The 27,682-nt window shown below is 50.0% G+C and overlaps 1 protein-coding gene across 1 annotated transcript in view; it reads left to right on the forward strand.

The window, feature by feature from the left end:
* LOC142565608 (uncharacterized) overlaps positions 1 to 26,619 on the forward strand; it is a 141,978-nt gene extending 115,359 nt beyond the window's left edge. The window contains exons 4-6 of the mRNA XM_075676274.1: positions 19,164 to 19,328; positions 19,629 to 19,705; positions 22,570 to 26,619. Of these exons, the coding sequence (XP_075532389.1) occupies positions 19,164 to 19,328; positions 19,629 to 19,705; positions 22,570 to 23,134 (807 nt within the window). The 3' untranslated portion in view covers positions 23,135 to 26,619. The remainder of the gene's footprint in view (positions 1 to 19,163; positions 19,329 to 19,628; positions 19,706 to 22,569) is intronic.
* Positions 26,620 to 27,682: the final 1,063 nt, after the last annotated feature.

The following is a 27,682-nucleotide window of genomic DNA, read 5'->3' on the forward strand; positions in this document are numbered from 1 at the left end:
CTCCCCCTCTGTAGTGCTCTGTGTATAGACCGCTTAGGCTTCAATGCGGCAACCTGTTTCTTCGAATGCCGTGCGCGCCTATATACCTACACATCTGTGGCGTTTGCTGCACTCTTTATGCTGGCGACCAATTTATGCTCGACTCGTCGAAAGCATATGCGAGATAGCCTCTGATGTGATTGACGCGTTTTCATTGCCGTCGATGATGAAAACTGGACGTGTGTCATACGGAGTAACATAAAAAACTTGGCGGTTTTATATTATTTCGTGCTAGCGCTGAATAAATGTCACCACTACAGCTGCGCTTATAGCTCACCTATATATGGGGAATGTGATTTGACGGTCCAGTGCGGCGAAGGCAACGGAGGTCGTTATTGCTGGCTGTCCTCGATTGTGCTCGATATGCTTACAGCGACGATGACTGTATGCGTGCAATCTCTCCTTACCTGCGCGACGATTGTTTAGCGGGAGCGACGGGTGCGATGGTTATCCACATGTGATAACGATGCAATGCGTCGACGCCGTCGGAGGCAGGATTGGCGACTTCACGCGGCTTGTATTTGTTGAAGAACGCGGTCATGTGCGGCTCCTGCCGTTGGAGTGCCATTGGATCACCCAGGTTTATTGGAGCAGGGATATCCTTCACAAAGGCACCCTGGTTTTAGGGGCAGCTCTAAGTTCATGTTGATGGTACCGGCACGTCGCCACTATTTAGAGCACACGTTATTGGTTCGTATACTAAGGCAGCAATACAGGGGACACGTCGACACAAGAAACGTTAAGCAGGTGCCAGGAGCACTGGACTAACAACATAGTTTTATTGCTGATGATTCGACATCTATAAGCGCAAACAATCGGTACAAAAAAAAAAGTGTCCCACGATTACGATACTCTCTAATACGAAATTTGAGCGTAGCTCGATACGTACTTTCATTTCGCGATATACGGAGGCAAAGAATTTAAGACCGGAATCACCGCGCCGACTGACGGTGGGCCAGTGCCATGAGTGCCTCCGCAGAGGGAAGTGCGGTATGAGAACGCTGGCATGACGAGCGGCATCGGATCCAGCTGGGGAAGAAGACGGCGACGAACGCGCGAGCAGAACGGGCGCCTAAGAGCTGCGCTCTAATAACCGATTATTTGTACCCATAAATGTCGGATCATCGGCAATAAAACTCAGTTGTTATAGTTTAGCGCTCGTGGCGTCGTTTTTTCACGGTCTTTCGTCCTCGTCTACACCCTGCGCTGCTGCCTTGCGTAGATGTCGAATCAATAGCCCATCAACTCTGGCTCAGTTATTGGCTCAGTAACCTTGTACCTCAAATAATGAGGCGCGATGGAACGTTTCCTTATAGAAGAACTATTTAGTTCAAAGTGTTATTTCTGCTGCAGGACACGAGGGCGCCGCTGCACAAGCGCGCTCAGAGATCGCTCGAAGGACGGGCTTTTCTGCGACTCACACAGAAATAAATGCGATTGGTGAATGGTCTCAGGAGCAAGGGCGATGGTAGGGTTCCCCATTAATTTGCATAAGTGAGTTACTAATCTTGCCGCTGCAAATAATCTCGACTGGAATGAAAGTCAAAGTCTGAAGAGTCAGGCGTGATGTGGTATGTTGAACTCCATGGGCCAATCTTCAGCCGCTGTTTTAGGAGGTATTTCAGGGTATAGGCCTATAGAGACAAACATGTCCAGGGTTCGAACCCGAGGTTGCAATCTAAAAGCACTAAATTAGCAAATTCCGCGATTTTCGCATGCACTGCAACGTGGCTGACCAAAACTGTTTTGCGTGACGGAGCTTTGACAGCTGTTAAAAATTCCGTTTATTCTTTCAGCGATTATCTCACTTATAGAACGTTTCGGTGCGGTTAGTGACTAAACACATATGTGAGTACGCAAGCATGATTTAGGCACAATTGCAGGGATGAACATTAGATTGGAGGTGTCAGCTAATGTTTTACTAAAGCGGAAAGTACTTGAAATGAAAAAAAAGAAGAGAGAAGGAAAACACAACGTCCGACGGACATCATCGCTATCTAAAAATATGTATCGGATTAATGTGGGATCAGGTGGAAATGATATAAGGAATTGTTTCCTACTGCTTCATTTTACTTCTAAATGGGCCGAGGCTCCATGAGTGATGAAAATTTTAATGACACTTAATGACAAGGGAAAAAAGTAGGACAAGGGAAACAAACAATCGACGACAGAAAGTCCACTGTCCACACAAAAAAGAAAAAGAAAAGTTTGTTAAAATATTCGTTTTTGCACATCGGCAGCGTACATATAAATCGCTGATCAGCTTCCACTGGCCTACGTCAGCTTTTGACAACGTATTTAAAGTAAACTATTACCCGAGACTGAAACTGACTTGGAAACTACCGGGTGGTAAGTAAATCCGCCATGTACAGCACATAGTAACCCGTGACTTGGGAGGCACGAGCACCGTACCAAGCCGTTTTGTGGCGCCGATAATATCAAGTGACGGAGTTTCCGCCATTCCTGCATAACTTAACAACGAATCTCAGCTACTCTTTCTTTCTTTCTTTCTGTTAACGTCGGTCCCTTTTAGCGTTCGCTTGCAGTTCGCGCGTTACGAAAGCTTGAGGAAAGGCTCCATCCAACCAACACGCACACTTCTACGCGCACAGTCTGCGGTATGAGGTAGTTGTGCTGCATCTAGAGTTACATACATGTTAATGAAAAACAGCTGCAAAAAGAACTCAGAGTCCCCCACTACAACGTGCCTCATTTAGATACCGGTTTTGGCCCGCAAAACCTCAAAATTTATTAATATTTTTTTTGTTTTGCGTTGCAGTACTATAGCATTGGCACGTGTGCATCAGCTATTTGTTTATTTATGGAGGCTTTACGGTAACTGCAAGGATGTTTATCATATGTGCAACACTGATCGACCACCGCCCAACTCGCATGCGCGACATGACCAGTATAGATGCGGTGTCGGTCAGGTATGCACTGACCCGCATGGTATACCGTTCACATCGTAACACTTGAAGCTTTATAGACCCACCATCAGAGCTCTACTCGCGTATATTTTCGAGAATGGTGTGGATTTGTCTATTTAATCATTTGTACCATTCTCCCCCCTCCACCCACCAATAGAAAAGGAAGCAGCAATAATACTTAACGAGAGTGCTGGCAGCCTTGCTGTAGCAATAAGCGTGGTGGTTGTGATTTAGTGCAGCTCTCTCTTATGTATACGTAGCGCGTGGCTTACGTGAACAGCAAAAACAGCAGATTATTATTTTTTTTTTCATTTAGATCGTCTCAGAGGTTTTCGTATAAAGCCCTGATACAACACCAAGCATTTCGCCAAATAAAAAGCATTATCGAGCAGAATGAAAACGTGTGCACTGCGGTGAAGGCTGCGACTGTAATTGCGGAGAGATGTGCACAAAAGTGCACCTCGAAACAATTTATACACATACGCGACGTCGCTTCGAAGAGTAGTCCGAAGCGCACGTCACCTAAGTTTCAGGTGGAATGTCGGCGAGGTGTGCGAGCAGGTGCTCGAGATCGTTGTCCGAGCGACAACCGGCGGTGATCGGTGTACTTTGATGAGCGCTCGCTTCCGTCCGTGACAACGCGCGGCGAAGCTGGGGGGACCGGCCGCGCGGCATGCAGGCGTCGCCGCGCAGCCCAAAGAGGAGCGCGAGACAGGGCAGATTAGCGGGCGCACTTAAGCAGATCGCAGCACGTAATGACTTTGGACAGAAATGCTCGTGCGGAATTCCTCCGGAGCGTCCACTCCTCGGGGTTTGCAAAGCTGCCGAGCTGGGGGCGGCGGGCGCGCGCGCGCGAAACGGGCCATAATACTCGCGTCACGCGAGGAAGTCTCTCGCCCGAACCAGACCGCGCTGTGTAATTCGCGGTTTGCATATTTATAAGCGCCTGCCACGAAACCTATTATCCCAGGGTCATTGAAACGCCGCCTGGCCGAGTCTCTGACAGCCCCAGAAAACTGGGAGGGGGGGTTGAGGGGACGAACGGGGCCGTGACGGAGCATGCATATTCCCGAGGAGGAGTCCGCCTCGCTGTGACATATCCGAAGATGATACAGACGACGCACTGGCGAACAACAAGCTGTCACGAGGGGGGCGACTTTGACGAAAATGGATGTGCGCGTCGGGCTCAGTTCTTGGCGAGTCATGAGACACGCGCACCGTGTCGACTGCACACCCGGCCCTCTCGGCGGGGAGCCTGTTCGGAGAACAATTACCCGGCATAACAGAGCGCGTGCCACAAGCGGGTCGACCGCGGCTCGCCCTGCTGGTCCCCAGGCGCGACGGCGGAATGCCGCGCTCGGACACCATGTCCCCTGCGTCGGCCGCCGCGTTGTGCGACGCGCGGCTGCACCGCCCCCATCCAGCGGACGTTCTTTCTTTTTTTTTAATAATTGTGCGAGCTGTTCACCGCACCAAGCAAGGTCTTGTTCGCGCTGGCTATACAGATTTTCTTCCTCTATTTGTTTTCTCAATTGATATTCGGAGGCGCATTATGAGCTGAAGGGAGCCCGCCTCCCCGCAGCCGCGGTCAATATTCTTGACCGAAGCCTTCGCTTTTTATTCCTGTAGCTTACAGCTACCGACGTGGTGCGCAGTGCAGCGTGTATCCTCAAGGCAGTGCGCACGTTATCTCAAGTAATGACCACTCGACAGAATTCAGAGAACCGTTGCAATGACTACATATTAAAATTATGGGGTTTTACGTGCCAAAACCACTTCCTCATTATGAGGCACGCCGTAGTGGAGGACTCCGGAAATTTCGACCTCCTGAGTTTCCTTAACGTGCACCTAAATCTGAGGACACGGGTGTTTTCGCATTTCGCCCCCATCGAAATGCGGCCGCCGCGGCCGGGATTCGAACCCGCGACCTCGTGCTCAGTAGCCCAGCACCATAGTCACTGAGCAACCACGGCCGGTAATGGCTACATATTAACGAGTGCGCCCTGCGGCATCAAATGAGGTCGTTTACGTCGTAACAATGTTGAAATTTAGGAAAGCTGTCTAATCTTCCTGATGGTGTGTTCTTTTTTTTCTTTCTTATTACACCGCCGCGCTCAGGAACGTTTACTGTATAGAAAAAAGGTGCCGAGACAATTTCAAAGAAACATAAAGGGAAAGAAAGCCACAAAGCACCGTCGAATCTTGGATGTGGCGATGAAATAAGAATTTCCCAGTCAAACTTAATTCACAGCATTACCAACTGCCTCTCGCTTAGTAATAGAGAAAAAAAGAGTAAAACAATCCTGTAGCGTAAGAGCGCTTTGTGAATACGGGCCTTGTTGCTTCGCGCGTTCTACAGCTGCAGAGGATGCTGCTGGGTGCAGCTCTTGAGCGGAAATTCGTGCTGTGGTTCTCAGACGTGTCGGTTCTTTTTGCACCGCCTGGAAACTGCATTATATCGTCCGTGAGCATTATCGTCCTTAGGCACTGCGTAAGCAGTTTGTGGTTGACTCTTCACTTTGAAGCAGAATAATCACTTTTGTCTGTTTCCTGTCTCCCGCTGAAGCCGCGTGGTCAACAGTTGCCACGGTACCGGACGCTTGTTTACATTTATGTTGGGAGCTTAACCGTGGATTCTCAATATAGGCAGCTCAGACATCGCCTTAATAGTCGCTTTCATTAAGCTGCTTTACTAATGTGGAGAGGCTCGGAAGCACGTCTCCCAAAACAACTCCTTGGCTGGTCACACTTCGCAATCCCTCGTTGTTTAGTTATTGCAAATGCGCACAGTCTGGAAGACGCACGTGACGCCTGCAGTACCATGCGAGACCGTGCTCCCGTCGTCGTGATTTTCGTTTCACCCCTCACCGCGTCGACGTGCTCCGGCTAACCGTTCAAACAAGCCCGCCAGTTTCTTTAATGTTTAATGGTGCCTTGGTGAGCAACCTGACGCTACAGAGAGATGGCAAATCTCAGGCTTCGAAGGTCTCAAAAGCAGCTAAGGGCGAACGGGGTATATGTCTGGTATCAGAACTAACTTTCAGTTTCTGTAAGGGTGAAGAGGAAGAAAGAAAGGGAGAAGAAAAGTAGAAGGTTCTGGCAAACATCCCTATAGGGATGTTTAACTAGAAAAGCGTGCGGTTGGCTACCCTACGCTGGAGAAGGAAAAAGGGCAGTATAGCACTTGACGCTATGAACAACGACCTCGCTCCACGAGCTGGCTATACATAAATGTTATCAGACGCGTCGCGAATAGTAACGTCTTGACAAAAGAAAAAAGTACGAAAAGCTATTTTTCATTGCCAGCACGTACTGTTCTAGTGCATCGAAATTCAACTAGGAGCATTTCTGAACTGCTGGAATGAACCTAAGGTAATCTTAGATGCTTCCCTGCCTTTTGTAAAAGCCGACACAAGAATTTTTCTTAAGTTAGGCGACGTGAATATTTTCTGTAACAGACAAAAGATCCTTCGGCTCTTCGTAGTACGTGGTACCAAGACAGTTGAACCCAAGGACCACACCGCTGTTCTTTTTTGGACTTCATGCCGGGAAGGGGGCTTCACCTACAATACCTTTAATTCATCTTTAGATACCTAAACGCAAAATAAAAGGACATATCTTTCTGTCAGAATACATTACGTCGAGTAAAGGGCTCGATATTATTGTTCGTGTATCCAACACCAAATCCACAATCAGTCATACATTTTTTTTCTCGAATACAACATACAAAAAGAAATCTAAACAGTGAGTAAGCGATAACGCACATGCAATGATACCTCAGCATCAAAGAAACATAAACACCGTCCGCCTTAGTGGTGATAAAGGGTTGACAATTACTAGACTATTCGGTCCGATTGCCTGTATCAAAGACGCCTTGCTTCCTTTAACGATGTCCAAGTTTCTTTGCTTGACTATATCTACCAGGAGGTTTTATATAACAATTTTTCTTCAATCAAAGTGCAGGAAGTTATACACGAATGATTCTTTTTTATTTCTATTTGGCATACGAAAATTCATTACAAGGCGTGCACCAAGATAACGCGTATGTAAGTCAATCGTATGAAACAACTAGCTTTTGACTGCGGCGTGACTTCAAAACTACAAAGAGACATAAAGAGAGAGAAGGAAAGGCCGGAACTCAGAGGAAACATTATTGGTACCTGTACAGCGTGAAGGTATGCGTTGGAATACGCTGTAGCCGCTGAACACGACTGCTGCCAGAATTACAACATGCAACTGTCACGAGAACTTGGTGATTTCTGCTGCGCCGCGTTGAGCTCAACACACGCTGAGGTCATGTTTCGAGGGGAGGAGCAGAAACCTTGTTAAATGGACAAACAGCTGGCCGGTGGACGGGGTCCGTAGTCCAGCACTCCGTTGGTCCTACCCGACGCCTTCGACCTTTCTGTTATCCATATAGTTGACTATTCGGGCTAGAGCTGGCGAGTTCACTCTCGCACTGCTCGTTTGCTTGACTCGGTATTGGACCCAGGTATGGGTTATTCGGACATTCGGAGATCATGTGATACAGCGTCGCTAGTTGGCCGCAGTGTCTCCACAGGGGAGTGCAGAGTGTGGCGTAGATGGGCGTGTAGCCTCGTGGGGTGTGGGAATGTGATTGTAGTTGACGGAAGATGACTTCTTGCTCTTTCTACAGCGCTCCTTCTATGTTCGCCGGGACAGCATGCACTGTTTAGGGATGCCATTGAAAGTAAGGAGAGGGTGGCTTGCTCGGCCGTCATCCTCCAGTGGTTCTTGGTTTGCAAGATTTAGGGTGATCTCGGGTGCCAGATCTCGGCGGGGGCCGCTTGATTACCGCGGAGTAACGAATGGGCAGGCGTCCAGATTATTTATAGGTTTCTAGAAACCAAGACTAATTAGAACCGCATTCTGAGCGTGACCCTAACCGCTGAAATCAAATTACGGGGTTTTACGTGCCAAAACCACTTTCTGATAACGAGGCACGCCGTATAGTGGGGGACTCCGGAATGGTTTGGACCAACTGGGGTTCTTTAACGTGCACCTAAATCTAAGTACACGGGTGCTTTCGCATTTCTCCCCCAACGAAATGCGGCCGCCGTGGCCGGGATTCGATCCCGCCAGCTCGTGCTTAGCAGCCCAACACCATGGCCACTAAGCAACCACGGCGGGTGGCCCTAACCGCTTCAAAGCGTATGTTTCGTAGACGCGCCGTATATTTCCTAATTGCGCCATGGCTGTGTGTCCATGCCATGGGAACATTTGGGAAACTGCAATAGTTAGCTATACGACTGTATATATTCGTCAGCCATCGCAATATGACACGCACTTAATCTCGCAAGAAAACTGCGCAATAATAATAATAATAATAATAATAATAATAATAATAATAATAATAATAATAATAATAATAATAATAATAATAATAATAATAATAAATGAACATCTGACCACGAGAAACGTACATGCGCACAGCCAACTAAAGTTTGTTATGCAGATACTGTCAGCGAATACAGTCGAAGTCAATATATGGCAAGAACACGCGGCAACTCGCGCGTACAAGAAGGAATTGCAAGAAACTACCAAGAATAAAAATATAATCTAAGATCGGAAGAACGATAATAAATTAAGTCCACTTGTATGCACATGATGTGGGGTGGAGCACTGATACACATTGTACACCAGCAGCTTGACGCGGCAGGCCGCCGTTATTTCTCCTCGACGTGGCTTTTATTTTAGAGAGTAGCATTGTATTCATTTAGGTTTAGTCAGTGACAACCTAAGAATTACAAACAAGATCCTCCAACAAAAACGCAGTGCACTTGCCCTTCGCCTCTCAAAGAGAGCCGAGCCAAGTGGAGTTCGCTCACAGCTTAATGATTTTGCGCTGCTAATGTAAACGCTAGGCTAAGTGGACAATAAAAGTTGGTTGTTTAAAGCTAAAATGTTAGTTATGGCTGAGCAGCGATAACAGGATCACCCATAAAATTCGCCCTAGATGTTCAGGTTTTAGACTGAAACCAGTGACACAAAGACCGATCTGCATGGTTAAAATAGTTGTTTTAAGCACGCGAAACCGCGTGACGGCAGGTAAATAAGCGTACCAAATTGGCTGGCGCATCTATGCAAATTGTGCTCGGAACAGCATACACATAACCATGTAATTCTTAGGTTCTCACCGAATAAAGGTAAGTACAAGCGCACGTGTGACAACTGAGCTGTCACACGCGATCTATAGAAGCCTCTTTAGTAGCACGAAATGTGTCTCAACACATTTGCATATTTGCACAACGTATTTACGCAAACCAATCCGCCCAGCGTTGCGTAGATATCGAAGTCGTACGCCATCCTTGTCCGTAAGGTGCACCCTGAGCGCTCCTCTTCCTGCTCCCTTGATTATCATCGCCGTCATATTTCGACTACAGATGCTGAGATTCAGGGTGCCACTGACTGCCTAAAGTAGCAGTTCAATGTTGACTGGATGTATTTGACAAATATGCAAAGCTTGGGGTTAACGTCCCGCAACTGCGCAGTGGCTTATGACAGACGTGGTTAATTTAATTTTAATTATAATTATAATTAATTGTGACGACCTGTGGTTCTTGTACATGCACCTAGATCTAAGCACACGAGCGGTTTTTTACTTTGCACCCTTCGAAATGCGGCCGCTGCGGCCGGGAAACGAACCCTCAACTTCGGGTTTAGCTGCGCGACGCCATAGTCACTGACCCATGCACCTAGATCCACCTAATCGAAACATCGGCCAGCATTCTTGAGGTGCCTTACGGTGCAAGTTCATCCTTCTTTATTAATTGTCCGCCTTATTTGGATCGGACTGCTGGTACGATCTGTTGGGAACTCGGCGCTGACGCCCGTGGTTGTACCTGGGTCGCAAGCCCCAAGGGTAGCGTTGGCCTGGCGGCCTGGGGTACAACTGCAAGCATCCGAAGGTCCCGGCAAAGCATGAGTCGACAGGTAACAACGAAACAACTTGTTTATTTTAACATCGCAAAGAGTTGGCGGTCAGATTTGACCGAAGTAGAGAGACGGGAGAGCACTTCACTCAGCAGAAGAAATCGGAGCCCCCCCTCTGGCGTCCGGGGGCAGCTGTTTTTATACTCTCGCAGTTGAGGGCAAGAAGGAACCCCTCAAAAGACGAGCACGTGAATGTACAATGGGCTAATGGTGACGCACACTGTCGTAGCGATGCCGTAGCACCATGTCGTGGCGCTGCGCACGATCTCGTAGCACCTGGTCGTGGCGCTGCGCAGCACACTGTCGTGGCGCTGCGCAGCATACTGTCGTGGCGCTGCGCAGCACACTGTCGTGGCGCTGCCGGTCGGACACAATGACTGTAACGAGAAGATGGTCCCTGCTTTGGCATCGCCTGTTTCGGGCACAATGACTGGAACGAGATCCCTGCTTTGGCATCGCCTGTTTCGGGCCCAATAACTGGAAGGAGATCCCTGCTTTGGCCTCGCCTGTTTCGGGCACAATGACTGGAACGAAATCCCTAGGCGGTCGCACCGCCGCAGACGCGCCTGGAAACACCTGGCGATGAGTGTTGCGGTGACGACGATCGGGCCAAAATGTCCGCCGCCCCGCCGCCGTCGCGCCGGCAAAACCACGTGTCGCAGGCGAAACGCAACAGACCGCCCCGCCGGGGAAAGGAGATCCCGATGGACAGGGGACTGCATCCGCTGTCCGGAGGGATGTTGCTCGATGATGCTCATAACCGAAGTCGGGCGTCCCTTGACGTTTCTTGAGCGCAGCGCACAGAGAAGGCCTCGTTCTCTCGTTCAGGTTCGCACGGGACACTGCAAAGTGACTTCGGGAGAGTTCACATTTTTGTTCTCGTTCCCGGCAAGCGTTAGAACTACGCTGAAAACTCAACCGCTCAGTCAGCAAGCACGGCACAACCCTCACTAAGCCCTGCCAGGCTCTTTCCCCTTTTTATACCACTGCCTAGTTCCTTACAGTAGTCTAGCATCACTCAGAACGCGTCCACAAATTGAAAAATTGCACTAGAAAGCATATCATCACTTTGAAACACTAAACAAAAGCAATATGTTAAAAAAAATCCTGCCTCAGGAAGAAAAACATCAGTAACAAACAATTTTGAGGCTGATTCCTACGTTAGGGGCTTCGACTTAAGCCATCGGCGTTACCGTTGAGACTCCCCTTTTTGTAACGCACCTCAAAGGAATATTGTTGTAAAGCGAGGCTCCAGCGCAGGAGGCGGCCATTTTTGGGAGAGATGGTCTGCAGCCATTGGAGAGGGCAGTGATCTGTCTCAATGATAAACCTCGAGCCGGCTAGATAGCATGACAATTTCTGAACGGCCCACACGAGACATGCACACTCTTTCTCGGTGGCGCTATACGCCTGCTCACGACTGGTCAGCTTACGACTAGCATACAGGACGGGGTGTTCTACTTCTCCATTTTCCCGTTGGCACAGTACAACGCCCATGCCTCGCTCACTAGCATCGCACTGAACAATGAACCCTTTTGTATAGTCTGGCGATCGTAGCACAGGCTGGCTTGTTAGGGCACTCTTTAGGGCGCTAAAAGCTCTTTCCTTTGTCTCGTCCCAGACGACTGTTTGAGGCTCTGTCTTTCTTAGAGCATCCGTCAGGGGAGCCGCGATATCAGAGTACCTAGGGATGTACCTCTGATAGTAGCCGGCGACACCTAAGAACGACCGAATATCGGTCTTTGTGCGCGGTTGCGGAAAGTCTCGCACAGCGGCCACTTTTATTTCAGAGGGGCGGCGACGACCCTGACCAATCACGTGACCGAGGTAGACAACCTCGGCCTGTGCTAATTGGCACTTAGGAGCCTTTACTGTCAAGCCTGCTTCGCGCAGGCGGGTTAGCACTGCCCGCAAGTGTGTCATATGCTCAGACCAGGATGCGGAGAATATCGCTACGTCGTCTAGATACGGTAAAGCGAATTCTTGCTGTCCCCGCAACACTTTATCCATGAGACTTGAAAAACAGTATGGCGCGTTCTTCAAACCAAAACTCAACACTTTAGGACGGAATGTTCCCATTGGTGAAATGAACGCCGCATACCTACTAGCCTCTTCTGTAAGTGGAACCTGCCAATAACCCCTGACAAGATCTAGGGTGGAAATAAACTGAGCGCTACTAACTTTCTCAAGGCGCTCCTCGATGTTAGGGATCGGATAAATTTGATCCTTAGTGATGGAATTAAGCCTGCGGTAGTCGACGCAAGGACGAGGTTCCTTGCCCGGTACCTCAACTAAAATCAAAGGGGAGGTATAATCACTCTCACCTGCCTCAATAACACCGAGCTGTAGCATTTTCTTTACCTCAGCCTCCATAATATCGCTCTGGCGGGGTGACACCCGATACGCCTTGGATCGTACTGGCTCTGTGGAGGTAAGTTCTATATCATGAGTAAGTACAGAAGTCCTACCAGGCCTCTCAGAGAACAGACCTTGAAACTCTTGTAATAGCTGGTGTAGTTCGGTTTTCTGCTCAGGCGACAGCGGTGCTTTACTGATAAGGTCACTAATGACTTGACCGGTGTCTTCCCTGTTCGTCACTGAGCCTAGTCCCGGAAGCTCGACCGGAAGCTCTTCAGGAACGTTTACCATCATGCACACCACTGCTTCCCTTTGTCTATAAGGTTTGAGCAGATTACAGTGGTAAACTTGCTGTGCTTTCCGCTTTCCTGGCAGACTTACCACGTAGTTAACGTCCGACAGTTTCTGAACAATTCGCGCTGGGCCCTCCCACTGCACGTCTAGTTTGTTGTTTAGCGATGTGCGCAATATCATGACCTCATCGCCAACCTCAAAACGACGGGCCCTGGCTGTCCGATCATAATAAACCTTGGCCCTCTGCTGGGCCTTTGTCATTGCTTCACCTGACAACTCCTGTGCCCTTCTTAAGCGTTCGAGGAGCTTAAGCACGTACTCCACCACGACTGGGTCGTCGCCCCTACCTTCCCATGATTCTCGAAGCATGCGAAGCGGAGAGCGAAGCGAGCGACCGTACACCAGTTCAGCTGGCGAAAACCCCGTAGCCGCATGCGGCGCGGTCCTTAAAGCAAACATCACCCCAGGCAGACACAGCTCCCAGTCAGTTTGATGTTCAAAACACAAGGCTCTCAACACGCGCTTCATGACGGAGTGGAGCTTCTCAACGGAATTCGACTGTGGGTGGTACACTGAGCTGTGTAGCAGCTTTACCCCACACCTTTCGAGAAAAGTTGTCGTCAAAGCGCTAGTAAACACTGTGCCCTGATCTGATTGAATTTCTGCAGGAAAACCAACTCGCGCAAATATGGACAGTAGTGCATTAACTATCTCAACTGAGCTGAGTTCTTTAAGCGGCACTGCTTCAGGGAACTTTGTCGCTGGGCAGATCACAGTCAAAATGTGTCTGTACCCCGTGGCTGTTACCGGCAGAGGTCCCACTGTATCAATAACGAGCCGTCTAAAAGGCTCCGTAATGATAGGTACCAATTTCAACGGCGCCCTCGATTTGTCCCCTGGTTTGCCCACCCGTTGACAAGTGTCACATGTCCTCACGAAATGGTCTGCGTCCCGAAAACACCCTGGCCAATAGTACTCTTGCAAGAGACGGTCCTTAGTTTTCTTAACTCCTAGGTGTCCGGACCACGAACCCCCATGTGACAAGCGCAACAGATCCTGACGATAGCATTGAGGCACGACCAGCTGATCGAACTCCACTCCTCTGCGGTCTAGATACTTCCGGTACAGGGCTCCACCTCTTTCCACAAAACGCGCAGTTTTCCTGGCGATACCTTCGTTGACATTGCAGCGAATGTTTTCTAGGCTGCCATCCTTCTTTTGCTCGGCTATCAAAGCCGACCGGCTGACTTTTAGCAACCTATCAAGTCCGTCTGACGTAGGCGCGATGAGCAAATCAGTAGATAGCTCTTCTAACTTTCCCGAATCGGGATTTTCCTCTCCAGTATCTGGCGCCTTCAACGCTACAGACTCAATTTTATTCTGTTCGGGCGTGCTCTGAATATCAGCTTGCTGCGCCTCTGACCCTTTTTCGTTGTTTGATAACGTCGGCCCCGCAACTACCGCCTTTGCAGCGAGCTCCCGAACCTTCGATCTGGTTAAGGCCTGAACACTAGCTTCACCAAACAAAAGCCCCTTCTCGCGCAGGAGGTGATCGGACCTGTTTGAAAATAGGTACGGGTACTGGGGTGGCAGCATAGATGACACTGCCGCCTCCGTCTCAAGCGCTCCGAAAGGTCCTTCAATAAGCACTTTTGCTACCGGCAGACACACGCTATGAGCTTCCACGGCTTGCTTGATCCACGCGCACTCGCCCGTGAACATATGGGGTTCTACGTAAGACGGGTGAACTACATCCATCGTAGCTGCGGAATCGCGAAGCACTCGGCACTCTTTCCCGTTTACGAGGAGGTCTCGCATGTAAGGCTCAAGAAGCTTCATGTTCTCGTCAGTGCTGCCTATTGAAAAAAACACAACTTTTGGTGTTGTTTCCGGACACTGCGCCGAAAAGTGACCCGGCTTCTGGCACGTATAACACAAGCGCGCTCGCCTCATCTCGAACCGCTTTCTGCGTTTGGCTGCCGCCGTCTCTTTACGTTTGGTCGGACTGCTTTCGCTCGCATCCGCACTACGCGTGTCCCCGTTTAATCTCATGGGCGTGAACTTCGGCCTCTCAAACTTCGAGCCAAATTCACCCTTTTGACCGTCCTTAGCTCCGCGAGCTCGACGCGTCACAAACTCCTCGGCTAGCTCAGCGGCTTTAGCCACCGTACAAACGTCTGGCCTATCCAAGACCCAGTATCGCACGTTCTCCGGTAACCGACTATAAAACTGTTCTAGCCCGAAACACTGCAGAACTTTATCGTGGTCACCAAACGCTTTCTCTTCTTTGAGCCACTCCTGCATGTTCGACATAAGCCTATACGCAAACTCTGTATATGACTCACTTTTGCCTTTCTCATTTTCCCGAAACTTCCGACGGAACGCCTCCGCAGACAGCCGGTACTTTTTTAGCAGACTCGATTTTACTTTGTCGAAATCCTCTGCTTCCTCTCTATCCAAGCGAGCGACTACGTCGGCCGCCTCGCCGGGTAACAAAGTGAGCAAGCGCTGTGGCCACGTTTCCCGAGAGAACCCCTGCTTCTCGCACGTTCGCTCAAAGTTAACCAGGAACAAACCAATGTCCTCTCCAAGCTTAAACGGCCGCATCAGGTCAGTCATTTTGAACAATACGCGTTCTCCTGCACCGTGTGCCTGACTTCCATTACGAGCGCGTTCCATCTCTACCTCGAGACGCTTCATTTCCAAAGCGTGTTCGCGCTCTTCTTTTTCTTTCTGCTCTTTAAGTTCGCGCTCCTGTCTTTTTGACCTCTCCTCAATAGTCTCAAGGCATTCCGACAGCTCGTCATCCTCAGCCTCTAACTCAAGAATAGCCGTTATCAGTTCCGGTTTTCTTAGTTTGTCTGAGACATCCAGACCCAACTCTCTTGCAAGCTCCAACAATTTCGGTTTGCGCAACGACTTCAAATCCATGGCTGCTCTGAATGCTGCTTTCTCTACTGCTTACTATTGTCTTGCCGCAAACTAACCCGGCAGCAACGACAACCACAATTACCAGCTCTGTTTCTGACACTAACAAAAAGCCTGGCAACGCTCAGAAGAAGAAAGTCCCGCACTCACCAAACCTCGCAGGCAGGAATTCCGCGCAGTCGTTCCGCTGCAGGCAACCAGTCGTCACACAGGGCTCGTTGCACTGCTCCCGGATCGACGTTGAGCTGCTCAGCATACAGTCAACTGCATCTCTTTGCTGCTGGCCTCCGTTGTCGCGATCTCGCCGCTGGCAGACCGTTGTTTGAAGTCGTAGGCGATCTCACCGCTGGCAACCAGATGTTTGGATCGCGACGCTGGAGCGATCGGATGGGAACTCGGCGCTGACGCCCGTGGTTGTACCTGGGTCGCAAGCCCCAAGGGTAGCGTTGGCCTGGCGGCCTGGGGTACAACTGCAAGCATCCGAAGGTCCCGGCAAAGCATGAGTCGACAGGTAACAACGAAACAACTTGTTTATTTTAACATCGCAAAGAGTTGGCGGTCAGATTTGACCGAAGTAGAGAGACGGGAGAGCACTTCACTCAGCAGAAGAAATCGGAGCCCCCCTCTGGCGTCCGGGGGCAGCTGTTTTTATACTCTCGCAGTTGAGGGCAAGAAGGAACCCCTCAAAAGACGAGCACGTGAATGTACAATGGGCTAATGGTGACGCACACTGTCGTAGCGATGCCGTAGCACCATGTCGTGGCGCTGCGCACGATCTCGTAGCACCTGGTCGTGGCGCTGCGCAGCACACTGTCGTGGCGCTGCGCAGCATACTGTCGTGGCGCTGCGCAGCACACTGTCGTGGCGCTGCCGGTCGGACACAATGACTGTAACGAGAAGATGGTCCCTGCTTTGGCATCGCCTGTTTCGGGCACAATGACTGGAACGAGATCCCTGCTTTGGCATCGCCTGTTTCGGGCCCAATAACTGGAAGGAGATCCCTGCTTTGGCCTCGCCTGTTTCGGGCACAATGACTGGAACGAAATCCCTAGGCGGTCGCACCGCCGCAGACGCGCCTGGAAACACCTGGCGATGAGTGTTGCGGTGACGACGATCGGGCCAAAATGTCCGCCGCCCCGCCGCCGTCGCGCCGGCAAAACCACGTGTCGCAGGCGAAACGCAACAGCCTCCTACATATTGACTTTGGATTTCGACTTGCACCAAGCGATTCCTGTGGGAAGGGAGAGCTTTTTTTGCGCGATGTGCGAGGCGCATGCTGACCTCATGCGTTCGACAGAGCCCTCGTGCCTTGAGCACGAGGGAATTATTTGCGCAGCAGCATGGCAATGAAGGCACGTGGTGTTATTTAGTGCCACCACTGATGGATGCCATTGCTCATGAAAAAAAAATAATTAGATGCATGCAAGAAGATGTTGATGCTTAATAGACGGCGCCAGCGACTCCTCTTAACTCATAGATGAGCTGAAAAAATAAAAAATAATGACACGTGTACTTGTTTGTCTTTATGGGCGACACGTTTCACCGCCTAACAAATGTTATCGCACAGCGCGGGACGCGCCTGCATGTATCCGAAGTTTCTGGAAAGTTATCGATGCTTCTATCCGCTGACTGTTGTCGCCGAACCTTGTGTTATCTGATTTCATCGCGTGACGCGAATGGTGTAGAACTCTGTGGAAGGCACGCGGGTCCCAACGATTAGTCTGGAACGTTCGACGACTGCTGTATAAAAGCGGACGCGCTTGACCCGGTGATCAGATTTTCGACGATCGCCGAGTATGTTCGCCGCTACCGCTGTTCTTCGAGTGTTGCCAGTTTTTGACGGCACAAGTTCGCCCAATAAGATGCTCGTTTCGTTAATCACTGTTTTGCTGCCTTCTTAACCGTCACTACCACGTGACAATAATGTAAAATAAAAAAATTAAGAAAACCTCAAACAAAATATAGTGAAATGATTACAGTAACAACAGTTTGAATGTTCACATACACACAACAAAAACACTTGTTTCTGATCTATTCACAAGTGGTCGAGTGTTCACGTTGACGTACGCACGGCGGTCCTCGCTGGTGGAAAACACGGTGCACACAAACACACACACACAAGACCCACAGGAGCACGACAATGTCAGCGAATACGCGAAACACGTATATACGAAATTGTAATAGCAGGTGTTTTATGTCTTCTTCAGCCTCCTCACAACAGCGCACAGCGATGTCGGTTTGTCCTATCTTGTACAAGACGCATTTAGTATAGGTCGTGCCAATCCGAAGTCTATGGACACCTTGCCGCTTTCACTTCGCTGATGGAGCAGCTCTTGGTCATCAGATGGGCGGTTCGCACCTCGAAAATTCTTCTCGCTTTAATACCACAGAAGCGGTAACGGCCCGCATATGGCAGGCAAAACGAACGAGTGTGAAACCGAAACTTTTGTCTCTGTGAGGGGCATGCGACTTGACGAAGACTTGGCTTAAGCTAAGCACGGGTGCTCTCTGTAAGCTTAGCACTAGTAACAATAAAACAGAAGTTGTCACGCAGTAACGTATGAGCTCTGAAAATATATTCTTCGTGCTCAGCGCTTAGTACATTCGTCTCCGTGGGTGCAATCTGTTGGTCAGTTTATAGTTTGCCACACTGACAACGCCTGCAGATTAAGCTTGTGGGCTGCGTTGCGAGGAGAACGCTCGACAGCTATCCAGAGAAGCTGACGAGCGAAGGGCGTGCGCTGTGTGCTGCCTCGGTGTGAGTCACACACCGTCTTCAGCCGGCACCTACTGCTGTGTTACGCGTGACTCCGCAGCCGGGATGTGTGTCGCAGGGCTCCCCTCTCCCACAACGTTTTTTTTTTTCTTCTTTTTAACATCTGAACGAAGAACACGTTCGGTAACGGGAATGATTAGTTGCCAAAACAAGTTAAAAGTAATATTGACAGTCATCATAGCTGGCACTTTGCTGTTGTCAGCTACACAGACAAAACGATGATGTGGTGGTCGGGTACTTACACCAAGAAGAGGGGGTGCGGTGCAGTAGGATAAAGAAAACGCCGCTTATGTTTCGTAAACCCGAGAAAGAAAAAGAACAAGCTTCTTCCAGAATACAGATTATCGTTTCTTTTACTAGCGCCTGAAGACTGATAACATGAGAGCAAGCACTAAGTTGATAAGTTGATAAACTGACTGACTGACTGAATACGCTTCATTGGGTTTTCAACAAGGAGGATCGAATGTCTCTACTCTTTTAGTGCTTTCTTCGAGGGACAGTGTTAAGAAAAAGAGGGGAGAAGGGAGGAAAGAAATAACAAAGCGTGACTCTCTGGCTCGTCGGCGTCTGGTTTCTTCACATACAAAATTACACAATCAAATAACAGCTCTATTCAAGAGCGTGTTCTGGAAGCCGTAGTCTCGTCGGGCTGTCTTGCGCGTTCTGCCTAAAAGAGAGAGAGAGAACAAAAGATGAGAAGCAGTAAAAGAAAGCAAAATCTTACTGCTGCTATCTGACAAGGTTGTTGAAATTAGCGGCAACTATTTATATAGTGGACATGCTTCACTTAGTTATTGCGCCCAAGCTGCATTTCGGAAACCATTTATTTTGGCATGTTGTAGCTTGCAAGGATATGTGTCAACTGTAATTTCTATGTCTGTTTCCAGATTGTCCTGAACTCCATGCACAAGTATCAACCCCGTATACATCTGGTCAAACGTCGGCATAACGCCCCGAATGTTCCCGTTAACGATCTCGAAGCTGAACAGTTTCGGACGTACGTGTTTCCCGAGACGGTCTTCACAGCTGTCACGGCGTACCAAAATCAGCTGGTAAGTACACTCTTAGCACTCCTCCCCAACAACTGCAGGTGGAGCGGTTGAAAAAGTTGCTCTTGAAAACGTATCGCAAATATATGTAGTTCAATTAGAAAGTTGAAATGCACACTAGCAGGCTACCTGAAATGACAAGTGTAAATCATGTTAACGTGTTAGTATGATGAGGCAATGTAAGTCACTGAAATTGGAGTATACGGTAAATGTTCACCTTGCATCATTCCGTTTTGTCAATACATCACTAGCCGATTTGTTAGTGTGTCTTGGTAAACAAAGGTCTCTCTTGTTCCCTTTCAGATAACGAAATTAAAAATAGACAGCAACCCCTTTGCAAAAGGCTTCAGAGATTCGTCGCGGCTTACAGAACTTGAAAGGTAAGGATCTCGCTTATACTTTATTCAGTGGAAGCACTGAGACGAAAACTTGCTATATTGTGTATATTGTTCAGATTCAAAACTTACAGAGTGGAAGGTTTTCGCTAGTGTGTGCACATGTAAGGGGTTAGGACAGGCGCTGTGCCATAGGCCCGACCGAAAGCGGCTTGCGTACCGAGCTTCAGTGTTTAGAAAAATGCGGACAGCTAAAAATACACAAAGCGTGGTCGACGGGGGTGACCAGCGAGACCTGCGATCCTCGGCCGCTGTTGTGGTGGGCTACCCGCTGTGCAGGTCGATGAAGCCGACACGGCACGAAATGTCGACTAAACGCGCTGCTGCGGCTGCAGAAGCATGCACGTGGCCCCCGGGAAAAGACAGGTCGTGCCGCCGCCGGGCCGTGAAGCGCGCCCCCGGAGGGCGATCGCGCAGTTGCCGGCTGCTCGCTCTGCGCCGTGGCTCGCACGAGGGCGCTGCCTACGGCTGGCCCCGTCCGCGGGCGCGCCGCGTGCGCGCGCGGACGCTGCGTGTCGCCGTGCTCGAAGGCCGCTGTAAAATAAATCACGGTATTCCTCCTGGCTCTTGGTAAGTCTTGGGCAGGCCGCGGAATCGTCAACTACGCGTTGACGTGCCTTCGAAGGACACGCACGTGATCCTATAAAAAGGGAAAGGGCAAAGCGGCCGCACGACATCTGTTCCAATTTATATGCCTCTCCTCCAGGCTCCCCTCCTCGCAGTTTCGTGTTTTTAGAGGGCGGCCGCGACTGAGCCACTTTCCCCACAGGGATACAACTTAAAAGTTCCCAAGATGTAGTGTAGATGCGCCGTCCGATAAACGCTAGTTGTTGAGATTACAAGCGGCATTTGCCGAGGCCGCCTCCCTCGTATATAGACGTGCGGCGCTACGATGCCGAGAAGCCGTCGGTTTGATAGCGGCGCTCGCTGGCGACCGCTGACAGCAAATCGCGGGAGGACCCTACCGGCGGCGCTTCTTTCCCGCCGCTCGCCCCGGAGGAATGCACCGCGCGCCTATGCTTTCGCCGCCCGACTGCACGGCACGTTTGGCAGTTTGTCAACGAGCGCGTTCGTTGAACCGGGGCGCGAGCACGGCGCGCTCAGCGCTGAGCTAGTCGACTGCTTGCCGAAACACGTGTTTGTGATATTGCGATTGATCTCGCCGGTTCAGGCGGCCCATCATTGTCAGCTTTGTTGATTGAAGTGCCTATACCATCGCCTGAAAACCACTTATGAGATCCAGCTGGTATTCATATAGTGCTGGGAAAGAAATTTCGAGATGTAGTCTTTAGCGCTACAAATAAATAAATCAGTAAATAAATTTTAAAAATCTGTGTATCTGTCTGCTCATGGTGAAGCGCTTCTCGGTGAATGCTGAGTGCGGCGTTAGGGATAGTAAAGATCATGAACTATGATTGGTAATGAACCTACGAAGTATGAAATGCGTGACTTGGACAATTGGAAGACAGTTTAGGAAGCAGAAACAAAACGGAAATCAGTTTGATGCCGAGTAGTGGGCTTCGTTTTAAGAAGGAAAACACGCGTGTACAAATGAGAAAAGTACCGCATACACTCGTGTAAGGGTCGCACCTGTGTAAGGGCCGCACTCCCAGCTTGACAGCCAAAATTTTGGGGCAAAAAAATTTCCAGCGCAGGAGCAATGGTGTTCGGTGCCCCGATGCCGCGTACGCGCATCGGCGAATTTTCGTGTGCTGCGTATTTCCGCGTGCCACTACTAGATGACGAGAGCCATCTAGTAGCGGCATATAGTATCTAGAGCTATTTAGTAGCGGCTCTTAGAGGGGACCGAAATGGTTCGGTCCCGTGTAAGGGCCGCAGCTCGTCGAAGTTGGGTAAAGAAGTGCGATCCTTACGGTAGTTTTGAATACTGGCCAGAGTGACTTAGCATTGGGGGAAGAACGGAGGAAAACAGTGGAAGGGAATTACAGTTAAAGCAATGGAGATGAAAATCATATTCATGTACCCGAAGACAGAAAGTGTATCATCTGAAATCTATACGTATCATCGTGCGATCGAATAGCGCATTACCTGGAGTCCGGAAGTAGGCAAGATAAGTGGCGGCTGCTACAGCCACGGGTGCCGTTTTCGCGTTTCCTGCTTTTTTCCCCCAAGTGCTTTGTTACTCAAGGTACATTTTGACGACGGAGCGACTCGTACTTTGTCTTTACGTAAATCACCAACACAAGATCACGACGTGCAGAGCGATGCACCCCGCCGACAAGAGGCTCGCGGCGCTATTCGGTACCGATGAGTCACGTCATGCTCGGTGGCAGACAGAATTAGCCATATAGCCCCTGTGTGAGAGTAAGTTCTAGGACACTGGTCCAGACGGGTTTCGGCACTCAAGGCCTTAATGGCTTTGCTCAAGTTCTTAAGGACATGTGAATTGCGCGAGCGCCTTTGACTATTGTTGCGCGTAACATCGCGCTACTGTTGGCATATTTCTCGTTTTTTTTCTCTCTTCCTTCTCATTTTATTGCCTTTACCCCTTTCCCCAGCACAGCGTAGCCAGCCGGTATTTACACTGGCTAACCTCCCTGCCTTTCCTTCCCTTTTCTCTCTCTCTCTCTCTCTCTCTCTCTTTCTCATCTTTATTAAATTACTGTGTCTCTGACAATACCACCTAATTGCATATGCCCGGCTTTACGATATAAAACCAAAAACTGCGACGAGTGTCGCGTGAAGTGTAGAGAGTGTATACAAGCACGGGTAGGGGCCCCACCGGTGTACACAGCCGGTGTCCGGTGTTGCGTTTGCCGCGCTCGATGGCGGCTCATCTTCAAGCGAACTGGCAGGCCAGAGACTAACGCTGGCAACCTCGCATGCAGGGAGACGATGGAATCGCTGATCACGGATCACCCGTTCGCGCGCACGCCCCTGCGCACCTTCCTGGAGAACGGGGGCGACCCCGAGACGGCGGCCTACCTGCACGAAAAGGGGCTGCTGGGCGGCCTGGGCCCACCGTCCGCGGCCGCGGCCGTGGCGCGGGCGTCTCTGCTCTGGAAGCCGCCCGGAATGGAACTGTACGCGCAGCCGTCGCTGTACGCCCTCGGCGTGCGCGCCCCTCCGCCCGCGGGCATCCCGGCCCAGCTGTGGTCCCAGTGGGCAGCGGCCGCTGCCGGGGCTGCCCTGCCGCCGCACCTGGCCTCGGTGCTGAGCGGCGGAGCGGCAGCCGCGGCCGCCGCGGCTGCGGCTGCGGGCGGCGCGCTCTTCCCGCCCATGATGCGGCCCGCGGCGTCGCACACCGAGACCCTGCACTCGCTCGGACTGTACCGCTACGCGCCCTACGTGTACCCGAAGAAGGACAGCCCGTCGGCCGCGGGCTCGCCGGCCACCACACCAGACGCCAGCGACGCGGCGCCCACTTCCCCGCCGGGCGGCTTCCGCTCGTAACGACGGCCTATTTATCGGCTGCGGCCATTATTTATAGACTGTGCGAACGGGTGCACCGATCACGGAGCCACCCGACAGCGCCCCGAGAAACGGAAGGGCCCCGGTCGTTCCGCCGACCGTCGACGCGCTCCGCTGCCGCCGTGTCCACCTCGGCGGCCTCCGCTGCGGCGAAAGGCGTGTGTGTGTGCTTGTGCCAGTGCCCTTGCAACTACGAACTTCCTCTCGGACTATGACGACACGCGTGAACTGTACTTGGACACGACTGTATTTGTGCTCTTTGGAATTGTGCAATGTTCACCGAACAAAAGAAGTATGTGCCTAATGTAAAGGCGTCAGGGAGGGCATCATTTCTTTTTCTTTTTTTTTCGCTTTTTCGTTCAAATGACGGAAGAAATAGTGCACACGGGTTTTTTTGGGGCAGCAGCAGCGTTGTTCGCTGAGCTGTCAAGTTACGCTATTTATGTGCTTAGAGAAGATAGAACAGTTCATGACTCGCGCTGTCTTTCCTTTCCCTATTTATTTGAAAAACCTTGCAGAACAAATTACATAGTATGGAATTTCTTATTTCGCAGTCTGGTCCTCTGATGTTTTCTAGTTGGCCCACATGAGCTAAGAATCGGCGGAATGCATAAACATAACGGTCACGAAAAGCGGGACGAAAAAAAGAAAAATGTTTTCAATTTCAAGTTTCCTCGCTCGGTTCGAGCCAGTGTCAAGCATGCGATGGTGCTTCCGACTCCCTCGCATCTCTGCTCTCAACACAAGATCGCTGCATTCTCTCTCTCTGAAAGTACCTTCACAGCTCTTCACAGCGCAACAACGCGGCTATTGTGCTCCACGCGATGTTTTCACCAAATACGCGTGGCCGCTATCCCGAATGTCTCCGGTGAGCGGTGCGTGGCCTCGCTGGATATCTGAAAGCAAGGTCGGCTGCGGCTAGGACTAATTAGCGACTTGGCATTAGGTCGTCGGCAAACGACAACAACCACAAAAGAGAAAAGCGTGTAAGGCTGCCGGAGTTCGAGAGGAAGCGGGAAACGAAACTCGCTCTCGCGATAAGCACAGAACGTGCGCAAGAACAAAGCGCTCGGAGAGTCCCATCTGTCTTGTGCGAGCGTATCGCAGTGAGAAACGGAAGGGGTTCATCCGGAACGCCGCGCACGTAAGCGCCGCGAACCAAAGGAGAGCTGCGCCCTCACGTGTTCCCGGCGCTATCAACGGCGGCGACAAGCCATGTGCTCGTAACGTCTGTGGCGCGCGGCTGGTCGTGTCTTTCGACCGGGTTATGCCACGCAGGGCGGACTGGCGGCGGCGGTGGCCGGCCCCTGGCGGACAGCGCATCGCTGGTCTGTTCGATGTGATTTGTGCGTGTATGCTTGCGTACTGCCTGACGCCCGCCAGCCGCGTAAAGCTTCAGGCACCTGGCGTTTTGATGAAATGCCCCCCCCCCTTTTTTTTTTTCGTCGAGGAGATAACTGGTATTTAAATGTAAAAGTGTGTACATAAGAAATGTCTGCTGTTTGGAATGAAATATATATATATTATATATATATATAAATGAAGACTTTTATTTCTGTAACTTATTTACTTGCCCCAATTTTTTTTAAGTCTGAATGCAATGCCTGTGTGCGCGAACGCTTTCTTTCGCCTTTCTTTTTTTTTTCCTTCTTTTTTGTGAGTGACGAAGCGAAGATATGCGATGGCGGTCCAACTGATGTCATATATGGGGAGCCTAGAATGTTTTCTAACACGAGGAGGCATTTCGCTGCGCACAATGTGGAACCAAAAGATTTTCTTTCACGTCGCCTACGAAGTGTGCGAAACTGTGCAATTGTCGTGTGTGCGTAGGCAAGTGAACCGTGTCATAAGAAGTGTGGCTGAAGCTCTCGGGCCCCTCTTCGGGAGTCTGTGGCCACCGAACGTGATATCTGGCTTTTGCAGAGCATCTCTCATTGACCCCTGTTTTGTAGGATGATCTCATTTTCTGAGCAGTAGGCAGAGTTCAGTGCTGTTTGTAGACTACGGCATGCTGGCACGAGAGAAATCATTTGTGTCTTCAAAAAACTTATTCGTTGTGGTGTCTGTTGGTGCACACTTTTCTTTACGCTTAGGCTTGTAAATAAATGAACATGGTCTCGCATAAAGGTGCGTTAAAAAAAAAAATAGCAGAAAACTGAAGCGCATGGTGCTGAATGTATTCGAGCTTCTATATCTGCGGGCGCATTAATTGACGGCGAGGATGCCTTTGTTGTGTGAATCGTTTTGTTCCCTGTACATGTACCGGGCTTCGTACACCAGTGAACTTGGTGCGTCCGCATCAGTCGGTAACCTCGGGGTGCATATACCGTGTCCGCGATTGCAGCATGGTCATCGACGCGACGACGACGACTCCAGCTGACGCCATGCCGGCACAGGCATCGGAAATGCGTTCCATGCCGTTGTAGTGAAAGGACGGAGTTAAACTTATTTGCCCATTTTTCTGTCGACCAGCTACTATGGTGCATGACAAAGGCTAGATTCCCAAGGCGTAATTTTTTGTTCCTGCATTAATGGCGGTTCGTGACTTTCCGGCACCTTGGCAGTCACCTCGTTAAGTCTATCACTCCCGAGCACTAATGCGGCAGCCATGGCACCAATGGTTCCTGCTTAGGAACATACTTTCGAATCGAAGGTCCAATTACTAAACTTTGATAACGTATGACGAGTGCAACTGGAACGATTGCAATATTTATTTAATGAGCGTCGATGCCAAAGTTGTGACTGAAGTAAAACGGTTCTCTCCACTTGAAATTAAGCATTAAATGCTGTAAGGCAAGGTGCAAGTATGCGTGTTATTTTGCGTGAATAATTTCACTTAGCAAATTGGATCATGGGTCTATATTCAAAAAAGCATGCATAAGGAGAAACGGCTGCATAAGCATGGTTGTCGTCCAAATATGACAGCGAACCAGGCGCTGACCAAGAAGTGAGTGAATGGCCAATAGTTCTTGCGAAAGAAAATCTCTTGTAATCCTGGCCCTGGGTATATGCGTTAACGGAACCATCACAGAGCCGTTTCCTGAAATAAAAACGAAAAGGCACAAAAAGGGGAGTACTAGGAGCGAAAAAAAATCATGGTTCCGTAGTTCTCATTCGCAATTCTTTAGGTACACACATGCATATTCTTGCGGCTGCGCATATACAAGGCAGGAAGAAAATGTTACAAATGTAATAAATAAGCGTATGTGCGACCGTGCAAGCCGCTCTCCTCACAAGGAAAGCAGCGCGCTATAGAAGTCGAGCAAGATGTCTGCAAAACAGGGGTTTCTAAAGTGCGCGGTTTGTCCTGTACGATGACTCAACAATTTAAACCACGCTTCGTGACATGTCTTCTAATTCATGCTGTACATAAGTATCGCAATTGTTGTTTGCATTTTGATTGAAAGATGTGAATTCTATGGTGTAAGAACCAAGAATAAAAACAAGTGTGGATGTCCCGCCTTGCATACTGTAGTCGTTGTCTTTTCTCACTGCTGTGCCCTCCCGTCCGTCCGTCCCTCGCAAAAAAAAAAAAAAAAAAAAAAACATCAATGGTTCTTCACAATCCTCAATGGTTGTTCTGGCGTTATTTGTTTCAAGCACAGCTACCCATAAATGGAACACCATAATCAGTGTATTTCACATTTGTTGGATTCCTTGGCGTCTGGTCTATGTCGTTGCTATGGGCAGCCTACTGCGGTTGCTGTTCAGCGCCGCGTTTACAAACGCCGACTTACTGGCATGAATGCCCTCGTGCACCATCTGCCGTTGAGACATCGCTATTGAACAAGTCTTCTGCCACATATACGTTCTTTTGGCATCCAAACGCGATCTGTGCTTGCGGACTGTGCTCACGAAACATATTGGCACGTCATGTTCGTAGAACGCTACTACAACGAAATCGCAATTCTTAGAGACGTCTGGGTTGTGCGACTTCCTTCGAATGCGATGCAAACGCTGCCGTGTGCGCGCGTCCGTAACTTCTTTTCACTTCTTTTTCCTTCTTGTACCCCTTGCAGGATACCACATCAGTAGCAACATGGTTACGCTCCCTGTCTTTCTATCTAGCTCACTGTATGTCAGAAGATAGCGAAAAACATTTCATTAGCTCAACGGCATTCGCACTTCTTTCCTTAAACTGCCCATGATTGAGAATTGTGAACGCTCAAATACAGGGGACAAAATGTATCAAAAGCCACGGTCGGGCATTTTCGCGTTTCATTCATTCAGCACTGTGGCGTCAGCTCTGTAAAAGCTGTTTGTCATTGACAAGCCGTCTTCGCTTATAATACGCTCGATAACGACAATCGATCATGATGCTCCAGCCAGTGGCGTAGCCAGGATTCTTCTTCTTTTTTTTTGGGGGGGGGGGGGGGCACGCATTTAACCGGGAAATTGGGGCGGGGCAGGTGGGTGTTGTGGGACGTCATTTTATGCCAGGCGTCCCTGGTACACAGAAATTGCGGGGTATCACCGAAATTACGGGTATACACAGAAACTACCCCCACCCTCCCACCCCACCACCCGGCC

The sequence above is a fragment of the Dermacentor variabilis genome, chromosome 1 (assembly GCF_050947875.1).
Source record: "Dermacentor variabilis isolate Ectoservices chromosome 1, ASM5094787v1, whole genome shotgun sequence".
In the NCBI taxonomy this organism is placed as follows: domain Eukaryota; kingdom Metazoa; phylum Arthropoda; class Arachnida; order Ixodida; family Ixodidae; genus Dermacentor; species Dermacentor variabilis.